The following is a 26,894-nucleotide window of genomic DNA, read 5'->3' on the forward strand; positions in this document are numbered from 1 at the left end:
TTACAGAAGTTAAAGATAAAAATGTGTGTTTGTTATGTAATACTTCGGTCTCCGTTGCTAAAAAAGGAAATATTGAGAGACATCATAAAACTGTACATTCTAATTTTGAAAAATCATTCCCACTACATTATGCCGCCAGAAAGGAGAAACTGAAACAGTCAAAAAAACAGTTAATTGGACAACAATCAATATTTTTAAGAACAGTCGATAAAAATAAGGCTGCAACTGAAGCATCGTACCGTGTGTCCCAGATAATTGCACAAAAAAAGAAACCTTATGAAGACGGGGAAATGATAAAACAGGCGTTTTTAGAAGCTGCTGATTCGTTATTTGCCAACTTTAGAAATAAAGACGAGATAGTTTCAGCTATAAAATCTATGCAACTTTCTGCTAATACAGTGATGAGACGTGTAGAAGTAATGAGCAATGATATTTTTTTACAGTTAAGAACTGACTTAGATAACTGTGTTTATTTTTCACTTCAACTGGATGAATCAACAGATGTTGTTGACACTGCCCAGATGGCCGTGTTCGTCAGGATGGTTTTTAGTGATTTTACGATTAAAGAAGATCTTTTGAAGTTCATTCCACTGAAAGGACACACTACTGGACAGGAGTTGTTTTCTCATTTAAAAAATATTATTTCTTCCGAGAAAATTCCAATATCGAAAATGGTAAGCTTGACAACCGATGGCGCTCCAGCTATGGTGGGTTGTGATAAGGGTCTGGTGGCGTTATGTCGTAAAGATGAAACTTTTCCGCAATTTCTCTGTTACCACTGCATTATCCATCAGCAAGCATTATGTGGAAATTTCCTGAAACTAAACAAGGTTATGAGACTGGTGGTAAAAATTGTGAACAAGATTAGAGCTCAAGCGTTACAAAGAAGATTATTCAGAACCTTGGCCGATGAAGTTGACTGTCAATACGGGGACCTACTCCTTCACTCTGAAGTCCGATGGTTAAGTAGAGGACGGGTGCTGAAACGTTTTAATGATGTCCTATCTGGCATAGTTCAATTTTTCAAACAACGCGATGAACCGACTCTGGAACTAGAAAATTCAATCTGGCTTAGAGATTTTGGTTTTCTCGTGGGCATTACAGAGAAATTAAACGAACTTAATTTGCAGCTTCAGGGGAGAGACAAAGAACTAGCGGAAATGATTTCTGATATAAAAGCATTTATCAAAAAGCTGGAGTTTTGGGAACAAAACCTAATTAACAGCGATTCCAAGCATTTTCCTATTCTTTCAGAAAAAATATCTCAAAATCCATTAGAACCCTATGATAACAAATATCATGTACAAATAATTTCTACCCTGAAGAGTAACTTCAAAAATCGTTTAAGGATTTCAATGAAATGGCTTTAGTAGCGCAGTTTGTTGTTTCACCCTTTATGGAAATTGATATCCAACAGTTTGCAGCTTGTGTTATGCAGAACTTTGGCGAAGACATCGCTGCAACAGAAATGGAAATCATTGAGTTTCAAAATGATTTAGCCTTAAAATCGTTAGTCTCAAGTACTGAATGTATCTGGCCTATTGTAAGTAAAGACAAATATTCAGTTCTATGCCGTGTTGCCTTGGAAGTGAAAGCATTATTCAGTTCAACCTATTTGTGTGAATCTTCTTTTTCCAATATGAAGTTTATTAAGAACAAATATCGCAATCGACTTACAGATGAACATTTGGATAATTGTATTCGAATGGCTGCATCAAATTATACTGCAAACATTAAAAAAATTATCGATGAGTCTGAGTGTCAGCCTTCTCATTGAACGTGCTTTTTTATTTTTCAATGTTTATGTTTATGATAGTGCGTTACTTTTTTGTTGTTATTATTACTATTTTTAAATCATACGTGGCATGCCGTTGTGGCTGGATAAAAGATTGTGTTTATTTTTCAAACACCTTCGTTTGATAGGTAGGAATGTAGCTATGAACAAGTACGTACTAGTAATATTAGTTATTTTGTTATTAGTTTATTATTAGTACCTATGTATTATGTATTACCAGTTAAATAGTAAAATAAATACATATAATGATAAATTAACTGTGGATTATTTCATTTACGTTGCGTTACGTGGCTTCCGTGTGGGTAGCTCGCTGTTTATTCCAAAATTAACAAAGTAGCTCAACACATTGAAGAGGTTGGCGACCACTGATTTAAACTAATGGCAGCTATGTACGCCGTTGCTCCCGCTTGGCGGCGCTAGTGTAGTTGGAGGTCAACGTTTTGACTATTCGTGGTGTTTTTGATTACGATTTAATAAATTGGCCGGTAAGGCCACCCGTTTATGACTTTTCAAGCTGGGTTGTTATTTAGTAGTATTGAATTCGGCAATTTGGAGCAGGTTGTTATTCGAAAGATATTTAGGCTCAAAGTGTGATTTCCGTCTAATAGACGGGGTGTTAGTGTTTGTGCCCAGTTCGTTATTACACATAATGTGTCCCAGTTTGTCAAAAAACATCAAATAAGGGAATAAAGACTCTCAGGAAACTCTTTTGAAATGGTTTGATGAGGTAGAAGACGACATAAGCGAAGTGGAATCAATTTGTGATGAAAATATTGCCATTGACTTCCATTGCTACACTGTACTAACTATAGTACCTGTCAGTTTTTTTTTGTTTTAACATTTTTTAAAAACCTTTTTATTTTCATTTTTATTACTCTTTGTTTAACTCGATTTTAAATTTTTATTAAGATTCTTTAATTAGTTTAATTTTTATCACACTTTTTTTCAGGAGTAAAAAGGTATACAAAAAATTCTTCCATTCTTGTTATAATGTTTTTTATCTACGACTCATACATAATATATGTATTATACTTGTGGTGTTTGCAATATAATGCCATATAATAATCCCTTAGGGATTAATAATGCGGGATTAATAGCTATTAATCCCTCTGGCACAACAATCACAAAATTCACCACGGAAACAAAATAATCAACCTCAAAAAGTGTCACTGTCAAACGAATAGTATATTTGACAGTTTGTGTTGAGATTGACGAAAATGAAGAATCTTTTAATTGTACACCACCAGAAATTGTAGAACTAGCTACAGCAACAGCATCTACCTTAATACCTGAAACATCGAAATCCATTTATAATAAAACGTACGCAACCTTCAACGAATGGCGTGTTCGAAACAACGCGAAATCATTTTCCGAAAATGTTCTGCTGGCCTATTTCGCTGAATTAAGTGCAAAATATAAACCGTCTTCATTATGGTCATTCTATTCAATGATTAAATCTATGTATATTGATGGAGGAGGCGATTTAACTGGATTAAAGCGTCATGGGGGCTGGAAGTCAACACAGGTAGCTGAAGGATACATTGATCAGTCTATGAGAAACAAGGCAACTACAGCAGATACTATCGCTAAAGAGATAAACAGTAATGTACCATCTTCTTGTTCTACAGCAATCGAGATCCCAAATATTTGTATTAAAAACTCTACTAAAGTTAATGATGATTCTCAACCAATTCAGTTTATTAATTGTACTATTACTAATTTTAATGTTTTTAACAAATAAAGTTGTTCATTAAAAATCTTAAATTAATTAATTTGTCGTAGATAAAGTAGAGTATACTACTCGCAATAATGGCTCTCATTCCCTCGGAATGTTACTCCCTCGCCGCTAACGCGGCTCGGTTCGTAAATATTCCTCGGGAATAATAGCCATCATTATTGACTCGTGGTATAATCTACTATTATTTTAATAAATACAGAAAAACTAGATTAATCACTGTATGTTTTAGATAATCAATACTTTCAGTAAGTCATCCAGATATTTTTTTGCATTAAAATATTTAACAAAAACAAAAATGATCACTAAAATGTTAAACCAGTCTGTCAGGTGGTTATAGTTAGTGTTTTCGTCATTGATTTAAGATGTTAGTATACACGAGCGGGACACCCTCAAAAAAGCGCTTAGTTTTCGAGATACTGACCACGGAGGGGTGCATGGCTAATTTTATTCATACTTTATATTTTCGAGGGTGCTAAAAACGAAAATGAAGTTTATTTTGAATTTTATGTGGGGGAACATTGTCAAAATCGCAATTTTATCCTAAAAATAAAAAATTAAATCACGTTTTTTTGCGTTAACCTCGCTACAACTCTGTTCCATTTTAATATTTTTTTCTGAAATTTTTACAGTATATAGCTATATTTCTGAAGACAACGGTACCTGTTTCAAGCTTTTATTCTTATCCTGATAAAGGCTATGAATTTTTCAAAGGAAAAGGTGCGGATTTGTGCATTGCAAAGTTTAATCGCAAAAGGTGTGTGACGAAGTTTAAAATTTAGCTTCCTAATCACGTTTATGTTAAAGTAGAGAGTACAAAGATGTTTTCTGGTAAGTTTTAGATCAAAATGTTTTATAGAAAAAAAAAATAGTGCAACTTTTAATGTCGACGTTAGAAATCCCCAATATAACGCTTATTTTTCGAGATACTGACCATGGGTGGTGAATGGCTAATTTTGGTCTTAGATTATGTTTTTGACCGTGAAACGATAATGAAATTTATTTTAAATTTTAGGTGGGGGAATATGGTCAAAATTGCAATTGTACCCTAAAAATAAAAAAAATTAAATCACGTTTTTTTGCGTTTAGCTCGTTACAACTCTGGTCCGTTTTAATATTGTTTTCTAAACTTTGTACACTATATATCGCTCACATTTCTGAAGACAATGGTTTCTACTTTAAGCTTTGAGTCTTATTCTAGTAAAAGTTATGAATATTTTAAAGTACAAGGTGCAGATTCGTGAATTTCAAAGTTTAATCGCAAAATTTGACTGACAAATGTTAAAATATAGATTTTAAATCAAATTCAGAAATAAAATACGAGTACAAAGAAGTTTTCTGGAAAGTTTTGGATCAAAATGTTTCATAGAAAACAAATGGTGCAGCGTTTAACATTTACGTTATAAATCCCCAAAATAACGCAAATTTTTCGAGACACTGATCATTGGTGGTGAATGGCTAATTTTGGTATTACTTTATGTTTTTGATGGTGCTGAAAGAAAATCAAGTTTGTTTTGAATCTTAGGTGAGAGAACATTGTCAAAATCGCAATTTTGCTCTAAAAGTAAAAAAAAGTTAAACCACGTTTTTCTTAAAATTAAAAGTTGCACCATATTTTTTCTATAACACATCTAGACCTAAAACTCCCCATAAAACTTCTTTGAACTCTATGGTTTGACATAAACGAAATCAAATAGATAAATTTTAAATTTTGTCACTTAATTTTTGCGATTTAACTCTACAATTCACGAATCTGTACCTTTTATTTTTAAAAATTCATAACTTTTATAAAAAAAAAGACTGAAAGAATACAGTTACTTTCATAGTCTTTACAAAGGTGAGAAATATATACTGTAGAAATTTTAGAAAAAAATATTAAAATGGAACAGATTTGTAGTGAGTTAAACGTAAAAATTCGTGACTTCGCTTTTTTTTTTTCATTTTTAGGTTAAAATTGCGATTTTGACAATGTTTCCTCACATAAAATTCAAAATAAACCACTTTTTCATTGTCAGCACCATCCAAAACATAAAATAAGACCAAAATTAGCCATTCACCTCCCATGGTCAGTATCTCAAAAAATAAGTGTTATTTTGGGAATGTATAACGTCTATATTAAAAGTTACGCCATTTTTTTTTTCTAATAAACATTTGTAACTAAAACTTTCCAGAAAACTTCTTTGTACTCTATGCTTTAACATAAACGTGATTAATAAGATAAATTTTTAATTTTGCCTCTCAACTTTTGCGATGAAACTTTGCAATTCACGAATCTGCACCTTGTACTAAAAAATTCATAACTTTTACTAGAATAAGAATAAAATCTTAAAATAGATACCGTTGTCTTCAAAAAAGTGAGCAACATATAGTGTACAAACTTTAGAAATAGTATATTACATACCTAGCGGGAAAGTACTCTATTTCAGCCGAGCGGCAAGGTAAAAGCCAGGGATACAGGATGCAGCCAGAAAGCAGTTTTTATTAACGAAAAGTCTTGGATTTAAAATATTGTTTATTATATTTTTATTTCAATTATTCTAATTGTTTAAAAAGTAGTAAACTTTGTATCTAGGGCTTTTCGTTGTTTTCCTCGTTTTGCGAGAGATGGCGCTAGATTGGGTCTCAAAAGGTGGAATCATTGTATCGCGATGGTTTCCCTTAAATAGGCAGGGTTGTTAATATTCGCTTCAGAGTTGTGACTGCATAGCTTCACTGAAGATGCATGGGATGCTGAAATAGCTATATGGAGATGGTGGTCCAACTCTGAATCGAATAAAAACAAAAACTGCCTTTATTATTATTATATTAAAAATTTATAATTTACCATGAGTCTTCGGGTTCAGTGGAATGGACCATGGTAGTCGTGACGTCAAATCAATGTTGGCTACTCTGGAAAGGTTTCCAAACAAAACAAAAAGTCAAAAATTCACACGTGGTGTTTATTTGGGTTTATATATTTGGAATATATTGCTTGTAGGATATTTAATTGCAGTAGTTTCCAAATAGGACTGTTTAAGATCCTGAAGAAATGCAGTAAGTACTATGTAGTTTGTAAATCCTTGATTCTGTGTAGGGACATTTATAAAATTAAAAGCAATATGATTGATATGACTAACAAGGATTGTGTCTTTAGAAAAAATGTGCAAATGATTTTTAAAACAAAATAAAATTAAAAATGATTACACAAATCACATGTATAATCAATTGACAGACGTCAAACGTTTGCTTTGTTTGGAAACCTTTTTGACGTTTTGACGTCACATTATCACGGTCCATTGGCATAATCGTAGGATGAAGAAACATTTGACTTCTTGCTGTGCTTACCGCATACATACTTCTGGCATTTTGAACAAACTATGGTTGTTTTTGCCAACTTATTGGTATTTTCTCTTTTCAATTTTGCGAATTTGCATCACGAATGGCATCGTACGTCTCCATTTTGGGATGGTGTTGAAGGTATTCAAGGTAGATTGTCTCCGTATAGTTTTTATAAGGGTATGGGGAAATTAATTAGATTTTAGAAATTTTAATTATGGCATCTAATAGAGCAGTAATACGCCGACAACAACTAATTATTTGAGTTTTTTAGGAACAAAGGTTTTTAGAAAATCGGATGTAATGAAATGTTGTGGAGACTTTTTACCCACCCAAGGGTGGTTTAGGGGTGAAAAATTATTCGGGTGGTAATGAATTTGTAAAACCCTAGTAGAACACTGTGGCATTTAAAAAAAAGATAACACATTTTACAAATAATTTTAAGTGTGTTGTTTAAAATTTACTTACATTGACGTAACCATTGCTCCACCACAATCTGCAATACAATATGGATGTCCATTGGGACATTTATACCAGTGACCTTGTTTAAAACCCATCGCTTTTACAATTTCTTTTCTATCGGCGTCAGTTAAAGCAATGTTTGAAGCAGTTTCTTTTTTTAAAGCTTCTAAATGTGTTTTAACATTATCGTTTATAGACTTAGTAAATCGCTGGGGACTATCCAAAAGTTGTGTTACTGTTTCGACCTAAAAGACATGTACAAAATATTTGCATCATAATAGATTATTACAAAAGTTACTATCAATATACTAAATGTAAGTAATAAAAAAAAGCATGCAAAATTGTTTGATGCCGATGTTATATACATGTGGTAAAATTTAGTAAATAAACAAAATAATAATTATGCGGGGTGTTGAAGAGGCAGGCTCCTGTTATACAATCAGCTAATCAGTTATGTATACAGCTCAGCAACCACCAACCACAACCACCACAAACGAACCAAATAACAAGAGCCCACCCACTGAAAGTGCTACACAGGAACATCAGCTGACGCTGACGCTGGCACTCTCAAGCGGGATGGCCGAGGTAGCGCATGAAATTAACTGTACCCATTAATAAACATGTTATGTGCTTTCCTTACAAGGTGACAAACCTCGAACTTCGATTAGGAAATGATCTTTTATAGATAACATCTGTATGTTGAATTTTGCAGTAAGTATCCAGAAATTCAAGTATCTGAAAAATGCGTAGATCAAAACCGGGTAATTAATTATAGTGTAGGAATCAGAGGTTGAACCTCGCAAACTGGACACGAGTCCGGTGTTATTTTTTTTTCTGATATATCAAGGGGTACTTATTATGAGACTAACTTTTTTTAATTGGTTTTTGCGAAACATAGCCCTTCTTGTACGTTTTGCAAAAAATTTCCTTAATAAAAATATGAAGAGGACTATATTTCCTACAATTTATTTCCCGACGGCATATGTCTATAACCCGCCGTTTAGCGGGGGTGGCGCTCCAAATTTGGACAAGTTTCTAAAAAAGATGTTTTTTTTTAAAAATATTTTTCCCTAACTGTAATGGGAATCAAGAAGAAACCCTACTCACAAATAAGTGGCTGATATTTTGGTATTGGTTTCATTTAAGGGCAATTGACCATTTTTTAATTACAGGGTGTTACATTTTAAGAAACCCCTTTTTATACCATCTGAATCGCTTATGCTAGAGTAAAAAAACTTTCAGCCATTACCCATGTACAAGTATTATTTACAAATTTGTATAATGCACCCTCACCCTCATATTTTTCCCGGAACCACCAAAAAAAACAAGAATTAATAAAGAAAATATGCAAACATTTATTTTGGGCCACCACTGTGGCTTTAGGGTGCAAAGAAAGTAAAACATGCATAGGTCATAATGTGTAGCAGGCAGTGTGTTCTTTTATTTGCCATAAGTACGTTATTATTAAAATAAATAGGTGACGAAAAAAAAACAAAAACTGGAGCCCCCCCAAAGCATTTCTGAGGTTTACGGCGCCACTGTGCCGTAACGGTTGCTTATACGAAAAAAATGCATAGAACCTTATTTGTAGAGAAAATAGTGGTATTTTTTCCTGTATAAGTTTTGTTTCAACAAAATGCATAATTAGCGCCGGACTCCACTTGCGATTTGTAGTAGCGCGATTGTTTTGTCGCGAAGATTGAACACATTCTTTCAAACAGAAGTCAATCAGTTTGCGACTAAATAATCCTGGATTGACTTGTATTTGAAATAATGTATTCAATCTTCGCGACAAAACAATTGCGCCACTAGAAAATCGCAAGTGGAGTCCGGCGCTTAAGGACAAAGAAGTAAAAACATGCTCCAGATATTTTCAGGAACAGGGTTCGATGTTGCAATAACCATATATATATTTATGAAAAACAATATTGATGGAGCATATGCCTTTTTGGTCAAAAAGCAAAAAAAAAAATTTTAACCACCGTTATATATTTTTTTGCTACAGGGGTTGCACCAAGTAATCGCTTTTGGTATCCATGCATGGGTAATAATAACATGCACAAAATGATATATGAAGCATTTTTAATAAAGGACATGGTGTGTGAAGTATGACAAGAAAATCACTTTCTTTATTAATTCTCCTCATTTTTTGGTGGTCCGTGGAAAAATGGGGGTGCGTTATACAAATTTGTAAATAATACTAGTACATGGGTAATCGCTGAAAGTATTTTTACTCTAGCATAAGCGGTTCAGATGGTATAAAAAGGGTTTTTTTTTAATGTAACAGCCTGTAATTAAAAAATGGGCAAATGTCCTTAAATGAAACCTATACCAAAAAATCAGCCACTGATTTGTGATTAATTGCCGCAGGGTTTATTCTTGATTCCCATTCCAGTTAGGAGAAAATATTTTTTTAAAACATCTTTTTTAAAAAGTTGACAACTTTGGGCGCCACCCCCGCTAAACGGTGGGTAATAGACATATGTTGTCGTAAAATAAATTGTAGGAAATATAGTCCTCTTCATATTAAGAACATTTTTTGCAAAACGTATAGGAAGGGCTACGTTTCGCAAAAACCACAAATTACCCCCTTTAAACGGATGAGAAGAGGGGTTCCGGGGAGAAATTTTTTAAGAAAAAGTCCTACCCAACTATATCGCTACCACAGCTATTTCTCAGTCGGAATTATTATTTTTAATTAGTTGGTTTGATTTAGATGAGCATGAGACATGACAGTTCAAATAAAACACTAGATAACTATAGAGAATATAATGTCAACAAAATTTTTAAGTCCCTTTTTACATACAAATATTAATTTTGATTTCAATAGTTTATAAGAACAAAAGTAAGTAATTAATTAAAAAAAATAAACCAGAACCAGCTGTTTCCTTCACATAAATATAAAAATCATTGTATTTTAGTCCCCTTTTTAGACCCCTTAACCCAATCTAAATTGTACCTTGTTCTTTCTTGTTTTCTCCCATAAAATAAAATAAAATCTATTACCGTCCTTATTTCCTTCAATAAAAAAAATCATTTGCCTGGATAAACACACTGCAATCTTCCTTAAATTTTGTCAAAATGTCACGTCAAATATCGAACTTCTAAATAAATCTGCCAAATTTATTATTTCCAATAGACTGAATAAATGTAAATCTGGTAAATAAATGTACTTCTATTACTTCTTTAAACAGGATCGATAAATACATACAATTTTGTACTACCGGAACACCCTAGCAAAAGAAAAAGAAAATAAAAATAACTGAACTAACTTCTTAAAACTGAGAACCAATAAACTGAACAAAAATGACTTCAGCTTACCTTTAACATACAAAAGGGTCTATTACACGACTCTCAGCCTGGCCATCAATAAACATCGAATTAATCTCTAGAGGATTTTCCAAGACAAATCTTTACGTGCCCCAAATTTCCAGCACACCAACGGATACCTCAATGAGAGAATTCCCAGTACATCCCACCAAAGGATTGAAAAAGTACCATTTCAATTAAAAAAACTGGGAATCCAAATCGCCGACCAGGCTTCAAGTGCTTTCTCAAAAATGTTTATTGAAAAGAAGAATGAACGTTGTTGATTTGCTAACAAGGCGTTCAAAACAAAAAACTCTACAACAAAAATCTTCTCTCACTGACTCACACAAAAAGCATATACATCCAAACATACAAATTATACATCCTCCAAGGACAAAATAATCGGTTATAAACAACCAAAACTCAACAAACGTTACTACTAAATTTTCAACCGTAATAACTCCACCTTTCCTTCCGGAAAGAAAATTAAGTTTCTTTGAATTGAATCCCAAAGAAACTTGTTAAAAATACATACTATGTTACACTATCTACATCAGAATCCGATTCAACGTGGCTATCAGAGTTCTGTGGGTGAGGTTTCAAGTCTTTCACATGCCAGTGACCAATAGACTTGCCATTATCATTTATTAATTCATATGTACAATAACCAACCTTACGCTTTACTCTAAAAGGTCCAACAAATCTATCAGCAAACTTAGATGTAAAATAATTAGCTTTATCAGACAGAACATAGTTCTTTTTCCAAACTAAATCATTTTCCTTAAAATGAACATCTCTTCTTCTTAAATTATATCTCTCTCTGGTGTTATCCGAAGCTTTATCAATCCGCTTCTTAACCCAGTCTCTCAACTTATTCATATTTTTAGAACGATCATAAACACGTTGTTTATTTTCTTCATTCCCTATTTTTAGATGATATTCACTTCCATGAGTCATCATCTCACAACCAAAATTAATGAAATATGGTGTTTGACCTGTCACCTCATGTTTGGCAGTTCTAATAGCACAACCTAGTTCAGGTAAATTAACATCCCACAACCTATGATTATCTTTAACATAAGCCATCAACATGGTTTTCATGATACGATTAATTCGTTCAGTAGGGTTTGGATGAGGGGTAAAATTTGGAGTAAAAAGAAATCTGATTCCAAACTCTTGACAAAAAGATCTTAGAACATTACCTTTGAACTGACTTCCATTATCACATTTTAAGACTCTGGGAACACCAAACAAAAGAAATACATTTTCTTTTAAAATTTTACTTATAGAAGTGGCAGTTGCCTTTCTCAGAGGGAATAAAAGAGGAAATTTACTGAACTTATCAGTAACTACCAAAATCCAAGTATTACCAGCTGAACTTCTGGGCAATGGTCCAAATAAGTCCATACTGATGATCTCCCAAGGTTTTGTGGGTTCGACAGCCTGTCCCATATGTCCTGCAGGACTTTTCTGTTCAGGCTTCGTCCTTAAACAAACCTCACATTTCCTTATATATTTCGTAATGTCCATTTTCATAAAAGGCCAATAGAAAAGGCGAGATACACGATGAAATGTTTTGTAGATACCTAAATGACCTGAAACACAAGAATCATGACACCTCTGAAGTATCTTATCTCGAAAATCTTTTGGAACTACATGTTTCCAATATTCACAATCATCTCTTAAACTCGGAAAATCTTGATCAATATATTTATACAACTTATTATTTGCTAGTCTCCATCTGACAAATTTTAAAGGATTTTTATTTACATTATTACACATTTTCTTATACCATTTATCACTGGTAGAAGAAAAATCATATTCGTCACATTCGGGGTTTATTGCTTGAACATTACTTATTTCTACAGAATTTATCATATGTACACTATTAACAGGTAGTTCTAAAGCTCGCGAAAGGGTGTCAGGAACTATGTGATCCTTACCTTTGCGATGCAGTACTTCATAGTCAAACTGTTGCAGACGTAAGGCCCATCTACCAAGTCGTCCTTGAGGGTCCTTCAAATTGTCCAACCATAACAACGAGTAGCAATCAGTGATTACGTAGAACTTATAACCATCTAGATAAGCTCGTAAAGTTTCACACGCCCACAAAACACAGAGGCATTCACGCTCAACACTGCTATAGTTTCTCTCGGCTCTATTTAGAGTTCTAGACAAATAACAAATTACATGTTCAGTTTCATCATACTTTTGAGTAAGGACAGCTCCAAGACCATACGCTGACGCATCAGTTTGTACGTAAAAAGGTTTGTCAAAATTAGGACTAGACAAAATAGGTGCTGAGACAAGAGCGTCTTTAATACTCTGAAAAGCTTCCTCACAAGCTTTGTCCCAAACGAACTTCTTGTTCTTTTGTAATAATCTACACAAAGGTGAAATAAGATCTGAATAACTATTTACAAACTTACGATACCATCCTATAACTCCAAGGACTCTTCTGACTTCAGTGACATTGGTGGGTCGTGGAAGATTCACAATGGCCTCTACTTTTGCCGGATCTACAGACAGACCACTAGAGTTAACAACATAACCCAAGTATTTAAGTTCTGACACACAGAAAGAACATTTTTCTTTATTAAGGGTCAAATTGGCTTTTTTCAATCTGGCAAAGATTTCTGTCAAGACTTCGACATGTTTATCGTAAGTTGACGTAGCCAGACATATATCATCTAAGTACACAAAAACATACTCAGAGAGTTCAGGACCTAATAGATTATCTACTAATCTTTGAAACGTAGCTGGAGCGTTGTGCAATCCGAAAGGCATACGACAATACTGGAAAAGTCCACGCCCTGGCACAGTAAACGCCGTGTACTGCTTGCTCTCTTCAGTAAGACCCACCTGCCAATAGGCACTCTTAATGTCCATTGTTGACAAATATCTAGCTCCACCTAACTTACTTAAAATGCTATTTATATAGGGTAAAGGATAAGCATCACGCTCAGTAACACGATTTACTTTCCTAAAATCAACGCAAAAACGCCATTCCCCATTCTTTTTAGGTACCAGCAACACTGGTGAAGACCATCCGCTGTGTGACTGTTCGACAACACCAAGCTTCAGCATTTTGTCCAGCTCCTTGTTGATCATATCCTGCTTAATTGGTGATACCGGATAAAACCTCTGCTTGATTGGTTCTTGTTGACTAACTACAATTTTGTGTTGAACTACATTAGTACAAGTTAATTTGTCTGGGTCGATACTAGAAAAATAAGAATCAACGAGTTCGTTAAGCTGTTTACGTTGCTCTGGTAGAAGTTCAGATTCCGATTGTATCGAATTAACCACTGGAACACTCATAACTTCCGAAGAGAAAAACCACTCTCCTTTTCGTAAATCTGGTACAATACCCATTCGCACCCAGAAATCTACACCTAGTACTAAAGAGTGTCTACACTGTGGCCAAACGAAAACATCAATTACCTTAACAACATCACGAAGTTTTATAGGCACCGAAGCTACACCTAATAAAGGACTCTGACTACCATCCGCAACTCTGCAAGACCCATCTGGAACAGTTTTTAAATGTACACCTAAACTACGTAAAATCTCCCATGTAGGCATATTTACAAAAACTTTATTGGCTCCACAATCCAATAAACCGAATACTGTCTTACCTAAGATATCAACTTCTACATAAAGACATTCACTGTCATTACTCTGTGCTAAAATATAATCTAAAACTAACTTAAATGAATAAAAATTATCACTACCTTCTTCCTTATCGACCGTTAACTGTCCGTTCCGATTCGAGATAGCCCGGTCGTCCACTATCTCCGGTTGCCGTTTCCCGAATTATTTCCAGAATTGTTTCCAGTTCTAGAATTATTATTGTTACGATTCTGTGAATTACATTGAGGACAAGTATTTTTAGTAAAACCTTCCTTGTTACAACCAAAGCATCTAAACACACGTTTTGGCCTCTTACAGTCCTTAACCACGTGACCATACTCATTACAGCGCCAGCATTTAGGTACAAACGCCTCTACTTCTTGTACAACGTGATGACGAGAAGAATTAGCTCTACTACTAGAAGAAGGCTTAAACGACTCAATATTAATTCGAGTTTGCTCAATTTTTCGACACAAGTCAATTAAATCAAAAGGACTCTTTACTTCGACTAAAGTTAATCTTTCCTGATAAAAAGGTAAAATGTTTTTAAGTAACACCTGCATTTTTAAACTGTCCGGAACTGGTGTTGGCATTTGTTCGAACTTACTGGTCATCTTGGCAACAAACATACCAATGGACTCGTTAGATTCTTGAGTAGTATGAAGAATATCCTGCCAGATCTCATCTGCAGAAAGGGTAAATTCTTCCTTCATTAGGCTCACTAAACTATCCCAGTTGCTAGCATAGTTCCTATACAATTTATAAAAACCTAAAGCATTACCAGTAAATAAATCTCTAGCACAAGAAAATAACTGAATTTTATTTACATTACGTGACCTACAATACTCCTCAACTTCTTCAAGAAAAACAGAAAAATTTTGCGGTTTACCAGAATACTTAATTCCCCACTTATATACAGGTTCTGAAGGAAAATTATTAGATGACAAGGAAACAATGGGATTAACTGTTGAATTCGAAGTTTGATTTGCTTGGTTACTCACATTCGGTGCAGAAATATTTCGAGTAGGGGTAGAATTACCATTAGGATCATTTAAATTAAGACCTGATAAATCAATATGATGATAAAAATTAGGATCAGTAGGCATCTCTACAGAAACAACATTACTAGTTTTCAAAACATTAGACTTAGTAGTATATTCACCTATCAAATCCATCAATTTCTTTAACAATGCAGAACGCTTTGACATTTCATCAGTGTCTGTACTGTGAATACGGTTCAATCTACCTGAAAGATGTGCAAACTTAGTCTCAATCCTTCTTATTTGGTTTGCAGTACCTGTAAAAGCATTAATAATATTCAGAATCTCTTTTAATTTATTTTCACAACTTGTCAACTCAGCAGGAATATCAGGAGGTAAATCAAAGTTAGGGATTTTGCCAGATTTTTCTAAAACAAGGCAACTACGCAAAGTACTCTTTAACTCTTCTACCTTACAATTAGTCAAAACAATACCTCTCATTTGCAACTCAACTTCAAGTTCGTCTTTGACCAAACGGTCAACATCAAGTTTAAACGACATTTTCTTTTAGAGAAATTAAAATACACAAAAAAATAAGACAAGAAAACCTCTACCTCACTTTAAATAAAAGTACATTTAACTTTTGATTATTAATTTTCAACTTCTGTAACTCTACGTAACCTATGTCTTACTTGAACTATCTAAAAAAAAATAAAAATCTCGGGTGGTTGAAAAGCCCCTTAAGTTGGCCGCCAAAAATGTACCACAGCTATTTCTCAGTCGGAATTATTATTTTTAATTAGTTGGTTTGATTTAGATGAGCATGAGACATGACAGTTCAAATAAAACACTAGATAACTATAGAGAATATAATGTCAACAAAATTTTTAAGTCCCTTTTTACATACAAATATTAATTTTGATTTCAATAGTTTATAAGAACAAAAGTAAGTAATTAATTAAAAAAAATAAACCAGAACCAGCTGTTTCCTTCACATAAATATAAAAATCATTGTATTTTAGTCCCCTTTTTAGACCCCTTAACCCAATCTAAATTGTACCTTGTTCTTTCTTGTTTTCTCCCATAAAATAAAATAAAATCTATTACCGTCCTTATTTCCTTCAATAAAAAAAATCATTTGCCTGGATAAACACACTGCAATCTTCCTTAAATTTTGTCAAAATGTCACGTCAAATATCGAACTTCTAAATAAATCTGCCAAATTTATTATTTCCAATAGACTGAATAAATGTAAATCTGGTAAATAAATGTACTTCTATTACTTCTTTAAACAGGATCGATAAATACATACAATTTTGTACTACCGGAACACCCTAGCAAAAGAAAAAGAAAATAAAAATAACTGAACTAACTTCTTAAAACTGAGAACCAATAAACTGAACAAAAATGACTTCAGCTTACCTTTAACATACAAAAGGGTCTATTACACGACTCTCAGCCTGGCCATCAATAAACATCGAATTAATCTCTAGAGGATTTTCCAAGACAAATCTTTACGTGCCCCAAATTTCCAGCACACCAACGGATACCTCAATGAGAGAATTCCCAGTACATCCCACCAAAGGATTGAAAAAGTACCATTTCAATTAAAAAAACTGGGAATCCAAATCGCCGACCAGGCTTCAAGTGCTTTCTCAAAAATGTTTATTGAAAAGAAGAATGAACGTTGTTGATTTGCTAACAAGGCGTTCAAAACAAAAAACTCTACAACAAAAATCTTCTCTCACTGACTCACACAAAAAGCATATACATCCAAACATACAAATTATACATCCTCCAAGGACAAAATAATCGGTTATAAACAACCAAAACTCAACAAACGTTACTACTAAATTTTCAACCGTAATATCGCAGAAGCCGATACATTGAAATATTATATATAGAGAGGTCCAACATTATGGAATAAATTCTTTTTTCGAGAATAGAGCACTTTTGAGAAAAATCCCGAGACTGGTCGATTTTTTTGCGGAGGTTCAAAATTATGGAATAAATTCATTTTTTCGAAAATAGGGTAATTTTGAGAAAAATCCCGAAAAAGGTAAATGTTTATTTTTAAATTGTGATTTTTTGACATACATGCCATAATAGTGAGAATTTTAAGAAGCCATTTTTTTTAAATGAGAATAGGAGTAGTGTGTAAGCTCATTTGAAAGGTCTTGAAATTTGTCATTTTAAATTGTCTACTCAGCAATACAAAACAATAACATCATTATTTATAGAGGCCAAAAAATAAATTTTGAATTAAATCAACCCTTAAACGCCCAACCTTATGTAGGTTCCATGAATACCCAAGGGTTTGTAAAAAATGTCCACCTCGAAAATAGCTAATACCTATATCTTTGAGGCTTGTTACAAATGTTATAAATGGAGTAAAAACTTAAGAATCTTTTGCTTCAGACTGCAGACTTTTTAGTCAGCCGATAGTTTAGTCGGCTTCTCAGTACAGAGAGGTATGCATCGGTGAATCGGTGTAATGTGCGCATCGGCATACCTCTCTGTACTGATTAAGAAGCCGACTAAACTATCGGCCGACTAAAAAGTCTGCAGTCTGCGCGGGCTCTAAGAGCCCGCATTTCTGCATTTCTCTTTCTGTTGCAGTTAGGTCGTGATTAATATATATGCGTTGGTCTCTAATGTTTTGCAGCTTGAATTTATTTTGCATGATTTTTTCTTTGTCTTCCACATTATCAAACTCCAGCTTACATATTCTGTCTCCTATTTTTCTCGCAGTTTTTACCTGAACTAGTACTTTTAATTTTACCGCAACAAAATTGGTCATAGTGTTTTTTAATGTTTTTGAGTCTTCTGTCTGTATTTGGAGGCCGGTTATCACCACATTGTTTTCTTTCTTCTCTTTTTCTATTCTCTCCACACTTTGCTTCAAGCTGCTTACTTCTCGTTTCATCATCTCGTTCTCTTTTTTTTATTCTTTCGTATTCTTCTTTTATAAATTGGTGTTCCTGATTTATTTGATTAACTTCATGTCGCATTTCTTTCTGCTCTCTTCGCATTTCCTTTGTATCACTCCTCATTTCTTGCATTTCTTTTCTCATCTCATTCATCAACTCCAATAGTTTGTCGATGTTTTCATCTTTATTATGTTTGACTGGTGTTCTATTTGTCTTCCTACTTATTTCGAAAAGCTCTCTTTCTTTTCCATCATCTTCTCTCCTCCTTTTATAATTAGAATCATCAGTTGAGTCACTGTCCACGTTAGGGTTAAACATGGTCGGTATTAAAATAATTAATAATTTGATAATATTCAATTCGAGTCTAAAGTGCGGCTCTGTTTACTTTTACTGTCTATCAATAAAATTCCAATAATATTCGCAACTAAGCAGAATTAGCCATTTCAACAAATCCGAGCTATATTTGCCTATTAAAAATTTAATTATATTTTTCACTTTTTCTTGTAGTCTTTTAAACAATTACCCAGGCCCGGCTCATGACGAAATTTTCACCCGGGCAAGGATCCTTTCAGTCGCTCTCCCCCCTCCTAGTAAAAACCCCTATAAAAACAACAACAGTCAGCTGGTTTTTAAGTTTGCAACACTTTTCGAGTAACTGCTCATTTTAAGACCTTTGACAGCCCACTGTAAAAATGTTTGTGTTAAATCAACACAGCATGATATCACAGGATGTTAACACCTTTTATGTGTGTCATATTGACACCGTCTGTGTGTAATTTGGACACCAACTGTGTGTTATATTGACACTACCGTATGTGCATAGGACACACAGACGGTGTCAATTTGACACTCACAAAAAGTGTGTAATACCACATAAATGTAATTGGATAGTAAATCAACGCCATTTTGTTTTACATAACCCTTGTATATTTTGCACAGTGTCAGTTAAAGAAACATAAGACTTTGGACACAGTTTGAACGTAAAGTATATTTACATTGTATTTAAAAATATTATATAAAGAACAATGAACAATAGCCTGGTGTCAATGATGTAATTTAGTCTGTTAGGCTTCTCTAAGTATTGCAAGTCTAGTTTACACAGGCAACTTTACGAGTCTTTTTTCAGCAAAGTCCTTAATGATGTTGTTTAAATCAAGTCGTTGTAATACATCATATTCTAAAGACATAAGTGCCAGTCCTACTAGCCGTTCTTGGGACATAGTGGATCTTAAGTAGTTTTTAATTAACTTAAGTTTAGAAAAGCTTCTTTCTCCAGATGCAACACTTACTGGAAGAGAAAGAAGAATTCTTAGAGTTACATAAACGTTTGGAAAGTTCTCACTTAAAGAATGTGATGAAATAAATTTCAAAATGTCCTTTGGTTTATCTCCACAATCGTCGGGTAGGTAGAACTGTTTTCAGCACTAAGAGTTTCTGATACATCTGGTGTCCTTCAACATCACGGTGCTCTCCGTCAGTTAGAGATATCTGCAGGTCTGCACATTTAGTCATTAGAGTATTGCTGTCTTCTCTTTTCAGTTTGTAAAGAAATCCAAACGTCATTGTGGGTGGATAACTGAGAAAATCTCTCTTCAAGTGATGCGATTGTTGTGTCCAAAATGTAGAGGTAAAATTTACTTCTGAAGTTTTTTTTTGGATCCACAACTGCTTCATCTCGTACCTCATAATCAAATTGGCGCTTGACTCTCCTTGGTCGAACTTGTTGTTCAGAATCAGAAGGGAAGGATGGTTCAACTTCAAGGCTTTCTGCTACTTCTCGGGCATCAACAAGCATTTCTTCAAACCCCTTGTCACTTCTTATTTCTTTAAAGTAGGACTTTACAGAAGCTATCAGTTCCATAGCGGCTGCAATATCAAAATCTTCTTGTTGTAGCAGTTTACTGATCACATTTATCCTCGAACTCCAAACCACCAGACAGCAAATAAATTTGAAGTTTTTCAGCTTCTTAGCCAGACCTAAGGCTGTACTTTTAGCATAAGCATCACCTGCTGGATCAGTGGATAATTCAAGAAGTGCATCATAGATTTCACCAGCTTGGTAACGTACAGGTCCGATCGCGTCAATGCGACTTTCCCATCTTGTCGCTGAGTGGTTTCACAGTCAGAGCAGATACATGATTTTTAAGAACTGTCCATCGATGGGTAGAGGCAGACAAATAGTTATACATTTCTTGTAAACCCATGAAAAAGGTTACATCATCGGTACAAGACAACGCTGAGTCATTGACGACCAGGTTAAGAGTGTGTGCGCTACAAGGGACAAAAAACGCGCGAGGATTGATGTCCAAAATTCTTTTTTGAACCCCAGCGTTTTTCCCTCTCATATTTGATCCATTATCGTACCCTTGTCCTCGCATGTTCCCTATTGGCAGGTTCATTTCGTTCAGTTTGGACAAGAGAACGTCAGTAAGTGCTTCACCTGTTGAAGACTCAATCGGTATAAAGCACAAAAACGTTCTTTTACCTCTGGGTATTTTCGGGTAAAGAGGGGTAGCCGCTTTGCGGAGGAAGTGGTACGAGGCTTACGAAGTTGCGCTTGTCGTCTGCAACCCAGCGCGGAATCTGATCAGCTGATCGTGCTGACTGTCGCGCTGCTTTCTTGACTCACGACTAGCGGAAGAACGAGAGGTTCCGAAGGTTCTTTGCGATATTTATAATTTTTCGGCTTACTTAAGTTACCTACCGATTGGTTTGCCATTAAAACTATCTAGTATTTGGTGCATAGCCATCGTTGTTATTATTAAAAATGTAATTTGATTAACCCCATTATTTCCAAAGTAAAAGTGTCCAAGATAAGTAAAAGGAAAATGCACCACACGTTGTTTGTTCAGAGCTGTGGATCACCAACTTAGTGGATCGCCCGCTGTTGGTGGTGGACAAAACTGAGGAGCCGCGAATGTAAGGGCGCCTCTGGCGCCCTTACATTCGCGGCGCCCCGGGCAAGCGCCCGGTTTGCCCGGCCCTTAAGCCGGGCCTGCAATTACCCTATTTTATTATGTGGTTGGGTCGACTATTTATAACAGAATCACTTTACACTAAAACTTTTGTAATAAATTCACTTGAAACCACTCAAAATTGAGTTTAATTTCGCAGCTAATTACTACACTTGTATTGTTGGCGAAAGCAGGACCGGATTGAAAATATATAAAATTGCAAAAGAATGGAATATATTAAATTATAATCACTATCTCAAGCAGAGATAGAGATATTTGGAGGCAGATACTGGGGGAGGCCAGGGCCCAACTTGGGCTGTAGTGCCATAGGAGAGAATCACTATCCCGAAAAAAGGCCACACCTCAAAGTGTGAGAACTGGAGACCTATTATAACCCTCTTATGTGTTGCGAGTAAAATAATGACCCGTATCATGCTTAATAGAATGAAATATAAAATAGACCAAAAATTATGTCCAAATCAAGATGGCTTCCGAACAAATAAGTCATGTATAGAACAGATCTGCACGGTCAGAATGGCAAAGTAAACTATATCTAAACTTATATACACAGAGAAAAATTGTGGAAAATACTAGAAAGTTATGGGATACCGAACAAATTCTTAAGAATGATGAAGTTGTTTTATGAAAACACCACAGCAAAAGTATTATACGACGGGAATTTAACAGAACCAATCCAACAGACATTAACAGTGGTGTAAAGCAGGGTTGAATACTGTTTCCCTCAATGTTTATTATTGTCATGGACTGGCTTATGAGAAAAAGCAGTAACGGTAAAACTGGGATACAATGGAATACCTTTGAATAATTAGAAGATCTTGAATACGCAGATGATGTATGTCTACTTTTAGCAAAGAGACATAGCATGCAGAAAAAAAGTGAGAAATTAGCCAAAGAAGGTAAAAAAGTGGCTATGGAAATGAACATGAATAAAACTAAATTAATGGAGATTAACACACCGAGAGAAATGGGCATACATATAGAAAACCAAGAGCTGAAATCAGTTGAAAGATTTAGTTATCTAAGAAGCATACTGAACACGATAGGAGGAGCAGAGGAGGATATTCAAACACAAACTGGCAAAGCACAGACAGCATACTATACCTATGTTAAATAATATATGGAAATCTAATGAGATAAAACTGGACACCAAAGTAAAAATCTTCAATAGTAATGTAAAGGCAGTACTATTATACGGATCACAAACTTAGAGAATAACAAAACACAACACTGGAAAGATTCAATCCTTCATCAATAAATGCTTACGAAAAATTCTAAGAATATTTTGGCCCAACCGGATCACAAACTCAAACTTATGGAAAAAGCGAAGCAAAAACCAATACATGAAGAAATAAGAAAGAGAAGATGGAAATGGATGGGCCATACTCCGCGGAAAGCAGACAGACATAACAAAACAAGCATTGGAATTCCAACCTCTAGGAAAAGGGAAACAGGGGAGACCGATAAATACATGAAAGAAAACAATTATTATTAAAGAAGCAGAACACGTCGGCCGAACCTGGAAAGAAGTTAGAGAAAAAATACAAGCTCGGCAAAAATGGAGAGTGACAGTAGATACCCTATGTTCCAGTGAAAACGAAGAGGATAAGTAAGTAAGTGACTAATAGTGAAAAATACCTTTTGGTTAAATTTGGCGAAATTACCAAGCGACATTTAGCGTCTTTTAAAGAAAAAGATTTGATTTCTATTTGATTCATTTAGAATAGTAAACCTGAGCTCTCCGGCCCGGATAGCTCATACGCTAGGATGTCTGAGCTCCACTCAGAGGGTTAGGGATCGAGTTCCAGCGCCGGCGAGAATATTTAGACTTTTTTTAAAAATGTCTACAGGACCCAAGTCGACTTAGCCTGAATAAAATGAGTACTTTGGGTAAAACCAGGGGTTTACATAGGTGGTTTAAGCGTAGCACTGGCCCTGTTAACTTCCTTATATTGTAATATAGGCCCTAGAGATAACCTGCTATAATTCTCAAACCGCTTTAGCGGTATAAAACGGGAGACTATTATTATTATTTAGAATCGTGTATTGACTGAAGGCTTATTTATTAATTACCGATATACGAATAGGGATGTTTCTCATCTCAGCTTTTTTTGTAAGTTGTATCTGATGATAGTAAAAACTTGGAACATTTAAAGTACAGCGGCACATTCAAAGCAAAAATTCTTCTTCTTGTTATTCTTTTTTTTGGGCTATTTTCTTGACAATTTATCCAGTTAACTCAGGGGTAGACACTTTTTGTCTTGCCTCAGCAATCAGATTCTTCTCGGCTAAAATGTTAGATAGACAATACAACATAGGTATAAACTTCGTATAAAACGCTCGGGCGTAGCCACCAAGCTTTGCACACACCAGAAATGCTACCAACGGATATAGTATAAGCACCCAGGGCTGAAAGAAGTAAGCTAATGGTTTATAATTTAATATTGAAGTAGAAATAAAGTTACATATAATATGTATTATATTTTCATCATTATTTGAGAAGATTGTGCAGATATTTATGGGAGTGGGGAGTGTAGTTTTTGCTAGTTCAGCATACAAGTTAAAATGTGTGTTTTGATTTAGGCGACATTCTAATAGGATATGGTTTAATCCTCCCACTTGGCCACATTCGCAATAGGGATCATTTTTGACTCCAATTTGGAATAGGTGAAGAGGTGTTGAATAATGACCAGTTCTCATACGGAATTGTGGTTAAACGTCTCCTAGTGATATATGGGAATTTGTTAAACCATGGTGTAGTGTGAATTTGCTTATTAATTTTGAAGTAGAATGAATTACTTGTAAAGCAAAAATTTCATTTAAGTATTATAAATATATGACCATTTCTGGCATTCAGGTTAGGAACGTAAATAACCAAAGTATTGTCTTATCCAAACTTACCATGCATTTGATTTCTGATTTATGTAAATGGGGTTTATACATTATGCTCTCGAATTGCACGTATTTGTAGAATCGATCAATCTCTAGTATTATGTCGTCATATTGTTGTTTACTTATCGAGTCAACATGTTCCATCAGGCAGTCTGATATAAATTTTACTTGAATCATCGACATTGGTGTATCCTTTAATCGTATTTTGCCATTCTTTAGTGGCTCTAATAACAGTTTAAATATATCTACTTTCGCTCTAATGGCAGCAAGTCCGAATTTGTTTATGTACTGACGCATGCCATGATTTGTATTTTCTAAACGAGAATGCAATCTACGTGAATTCTCTGACAAGATTTCTGCACCTAAACAAAAACAAAAACTGATTAGACCTTGTTATAATTCTCTCCAATTGAGCGAAACATTAAATGTTTTATTAAGCTTGCAATATAATAGCTTAAAATTGTTGCATAGTTGATCAGGTAGTAATAATTACAAAAAGTCGATAAAAATTTAATATAATATCTATAAATAACAATAATTAGCCATATTCCATAAAGCTATGAAGTATTTTATTCCATAAAATGCTTCTGTTTTCTTGATTACAGGGGGGGGGGACAAATTAGCTTTTTCTTGCTGCTGATATTATACAATCCTGCACACGTAAAATATACAAATATATACAACGCATACCATTCCTCTACCACGTAGTAATATAATTTATTGCTAAAAATATTATTGCAAAAAAAAACTACTTTGAATGGGAGCTTTTTCTCAGTTTAGTAATTGATGTGATTATATTAGACAAGGCGAAAACGGCGGGTTCGTTAGAAAAAATATTCCCATGAGATTTTTTTGCATAATCACATTCGTGAGACATCCCAGAATAAGGTTCAAGAAGTCGCCCACGTAAAAAGTGGTCCAATTTTTTTTAACAATATTTTTTAATCAAATTGCAAAAATCAATATTTTGGCCCGTACAACTTTTTATTAGGTTTTTTGGACCATTTTTGACAAAAAAGGTCTCTTGTGAGTTTTCTCTAATGTTGATCGTTTTCGAGTTATAAACAATTTAAAATTGAAAAAAAAAACGAAAAATGGCGATTTTCAAGGCTTAATAAATTGGTTAAAAGTTATTATTATGAAAGTCAGAAAGTGACTAAATCAAAGTTTAAAGCCCCCCTACAAGATCCTAAAGAAATGTTTGTCATAATTTTATTACTAAGCTGATTTGTTTAAAAAAAATTGTTTAAAAAGATATGGACCTCTTTTCTTGTGGGCGACTTCTTGAACCTTATTCTGGGTTGCACCATTGAGTTCACTCTCGTCTTGAGCAGGTAGTTATTTTATTAGTCGAGTTCGCTCCCGACACTATTCGAATTCACTCCCGAGCGGTTTTACAATAAAGTATGATTTAAGGATATTATTTTTCTGAAATTTAAACATTGTTGCCAAATAGCCCTTTTATCGTAAAGCAATTCGAGGAGTTTTTCCAGACACAAAACTTAAGGTATGCCTGTTTCACTTGAGTCAAAGTTGGTATAGAAAAATTCAATAGTTGGAACTGTCCCACGAATATCAGTTAAAAAACGGTGCAGAAACAGATATAACTATATAATATAACTTATATATTTGGTTTACCATATCTCACAGCAGAGAACCTTGGGGATTGCTTTGTCATAGATCTTGTTGCAATTCAACCAGAAGATGAAAGAGTGGTTAAGTTTAGTGACTATTTCGTTGAAACCTATATTGAAGAAACATCAACATTTCCTCCTCACATATGGGCTGAAAATTCTTCGTCTTTACGAAGGACAAAAAATGCATGTGACTCTTTTCACTCTCGCTATAATGCTTCATTATACAACACATCCAAATTTTAACCAGTTTATTTATGTTCTTCAAGATTTTCAATTAGATACTTATATCAAACTTCAAAGTATAGATACCGTTGTGAAAGTATACGATAGAAAAGTGATATTGAGAAAAAACTTAAAGATAATAATTTGAAATAACTACAAAATAACGGCCTTACCAATTTTGAATTTATAAAAAATATATCAAATATGTTGTAAAAAAAAGTAAGCGGGGCAGTTATAGCCATTTCATATTTACTCTAATGTATGTATTCAATGAAACTTAGTGACCAAACATTAACAAGGACATAACAATGAAACTTTGTTTTCTTGAATTATTACCAAGTTGCATTTTTAAAAATCATCCCAATTAGATGTAGATGTGCAAGAACGTCTAATAAGAAATATACTTTTAAAAGAATGATTTATCAACAGTGTCCAGATTTTAAGGTATAATAATTAAAATCAATGGGAAAGTCCCCGTAGCTGGCTGTATACCATAGTTAAAAAACCATACAGAAGTAAAAACTTCTTTTGTATATTGGTATAAAAAGTTTTATTAAAAAACATAAAAGTCCTCCAAAAGGATTTGCAAAACGTTTTCAATCTGAATCAGATCATCCTCAGTGCGTTCTTCTTCGTACAAGAAACTAGCAACTTTTTGAAAAAGGTTACATCGATATTTATGGTTTACATAATAAATAAGTGGTAATTATAGCGACTCCAAGTCGATGTTACAAGATGAAATGTGTTAGGAGTGCTCAAAGGGCAACATGGTTCCCTGCTCGTTAAGAACTTGTGGTTCTTGCCAGTTCAATGGACACAGACCAACTGGCAAGGTTCCAACTGGTTCCATTGAACTGGCAAGAACCACAAGTTCTTAACGAGCAGGGAACCATGTTGCCCTTTGAGCACTCCTAACACATTTCATCTTGTAACATCGACTTGGGAGTCGCTATAATTACCACTTATTTATTATGTAAACCATAAATATCGATGTAACCTTTTTCAAAAAGTT

The 26,894-nt window shown here is 34.3% G+C and overlaps 3 protein-coding genes across 4 annotated transcripts in view; 1 reads left to right on the forward strand and 2 right to left on the reverse strand.

Annotated features, from left to right (window-relative positions):
* Nucleotides 1-1,777, forward strand: part of LOC126885493 (general transcription factor II-I repeat domain-containing protein 2-like) — an 8,150-nt gene extending 6,373 nt beyond the window's left edge. The window contains exons 2-3 of the mRNA XM_050652071.1: nt 7-1,301; nt 1,349-1,777. Of these exons, the coding sequence (XP_050508028.1) occupies nt 7-1,301; nt 1,349-1,777 (1,724 nt within the window). The remainder of the gene's footprint in view (nt 1-6; nt 1,302-1,348) is intronic.
* Nucleotides 1,778-7,313: 5,536 nt separating this feature from the next.
* Nucleotides 7,314-26,894, reverse strand: part of LOC126885494 (NFX1-type zinc finger-containing protein 1-like) — a gene marked incomplete at its 3' end in the record, with an annotated part of 372,388 nt that continues 352,807 nt past the window's right edge. The window contains 2 exon segments of the mRNA XM_050652072.1: nt 7,314-7,552; nt 24,033-24,385. Of these exon segments, the coding sequence (XP_050508029.1) occupies nt 7,314-7,552; nt 24,033-24,385 (592 nt within the window).
* LOC126884504 (uncharacterized) lies at nt 10,083-17,002 on the reverse strand. Of its 2 annotated transcripts, none has more exons than XR_007698070.1 (2): nt 16,652-17,002; nt 10,083-10,540 (listed from the first exon to the last, which is right to left on the reverse strand). XR_007698070.1 is itself a non-coding variant. In XM_050650447.1 (2 exons), exon 2 carries the CDS (start codon nt 15,788-15,790, stop codon nt 14,408-14,410), a length of 1,383 nt encoding a protein of 460 aa, XP_050506404.1. In that variant the 5' UTR covers nt 15,791-16,563; nt 16,652-16,999; the 3' UTR covers nt 14,226-14,407. The 2 variants fall into 2 exon arrangements, 1 of the variants encoding a protein (XP_050506404.1); XM_050650447.1 differs by lacking the exon at nt 10,083-10,540 and adding an exon at nt 14,226-16,563 and having other exon boundaries at nt 16,652-16,999.

Source organism: Diabrotica virgifera, chromosome 5, assembly GCF_917563875.1.
Source record: "Diabrotica virgifera virgifera chromosome 5, PGI_DIABVI_V3a".
NCBI classification, from domain to species: domain Eukaryota; kingdom Metazoa; phylum Arthropoda; class Insecta; order Coleoptera; family Chrysomelidae; genus Diabrotica; species Diabrotica virgifera.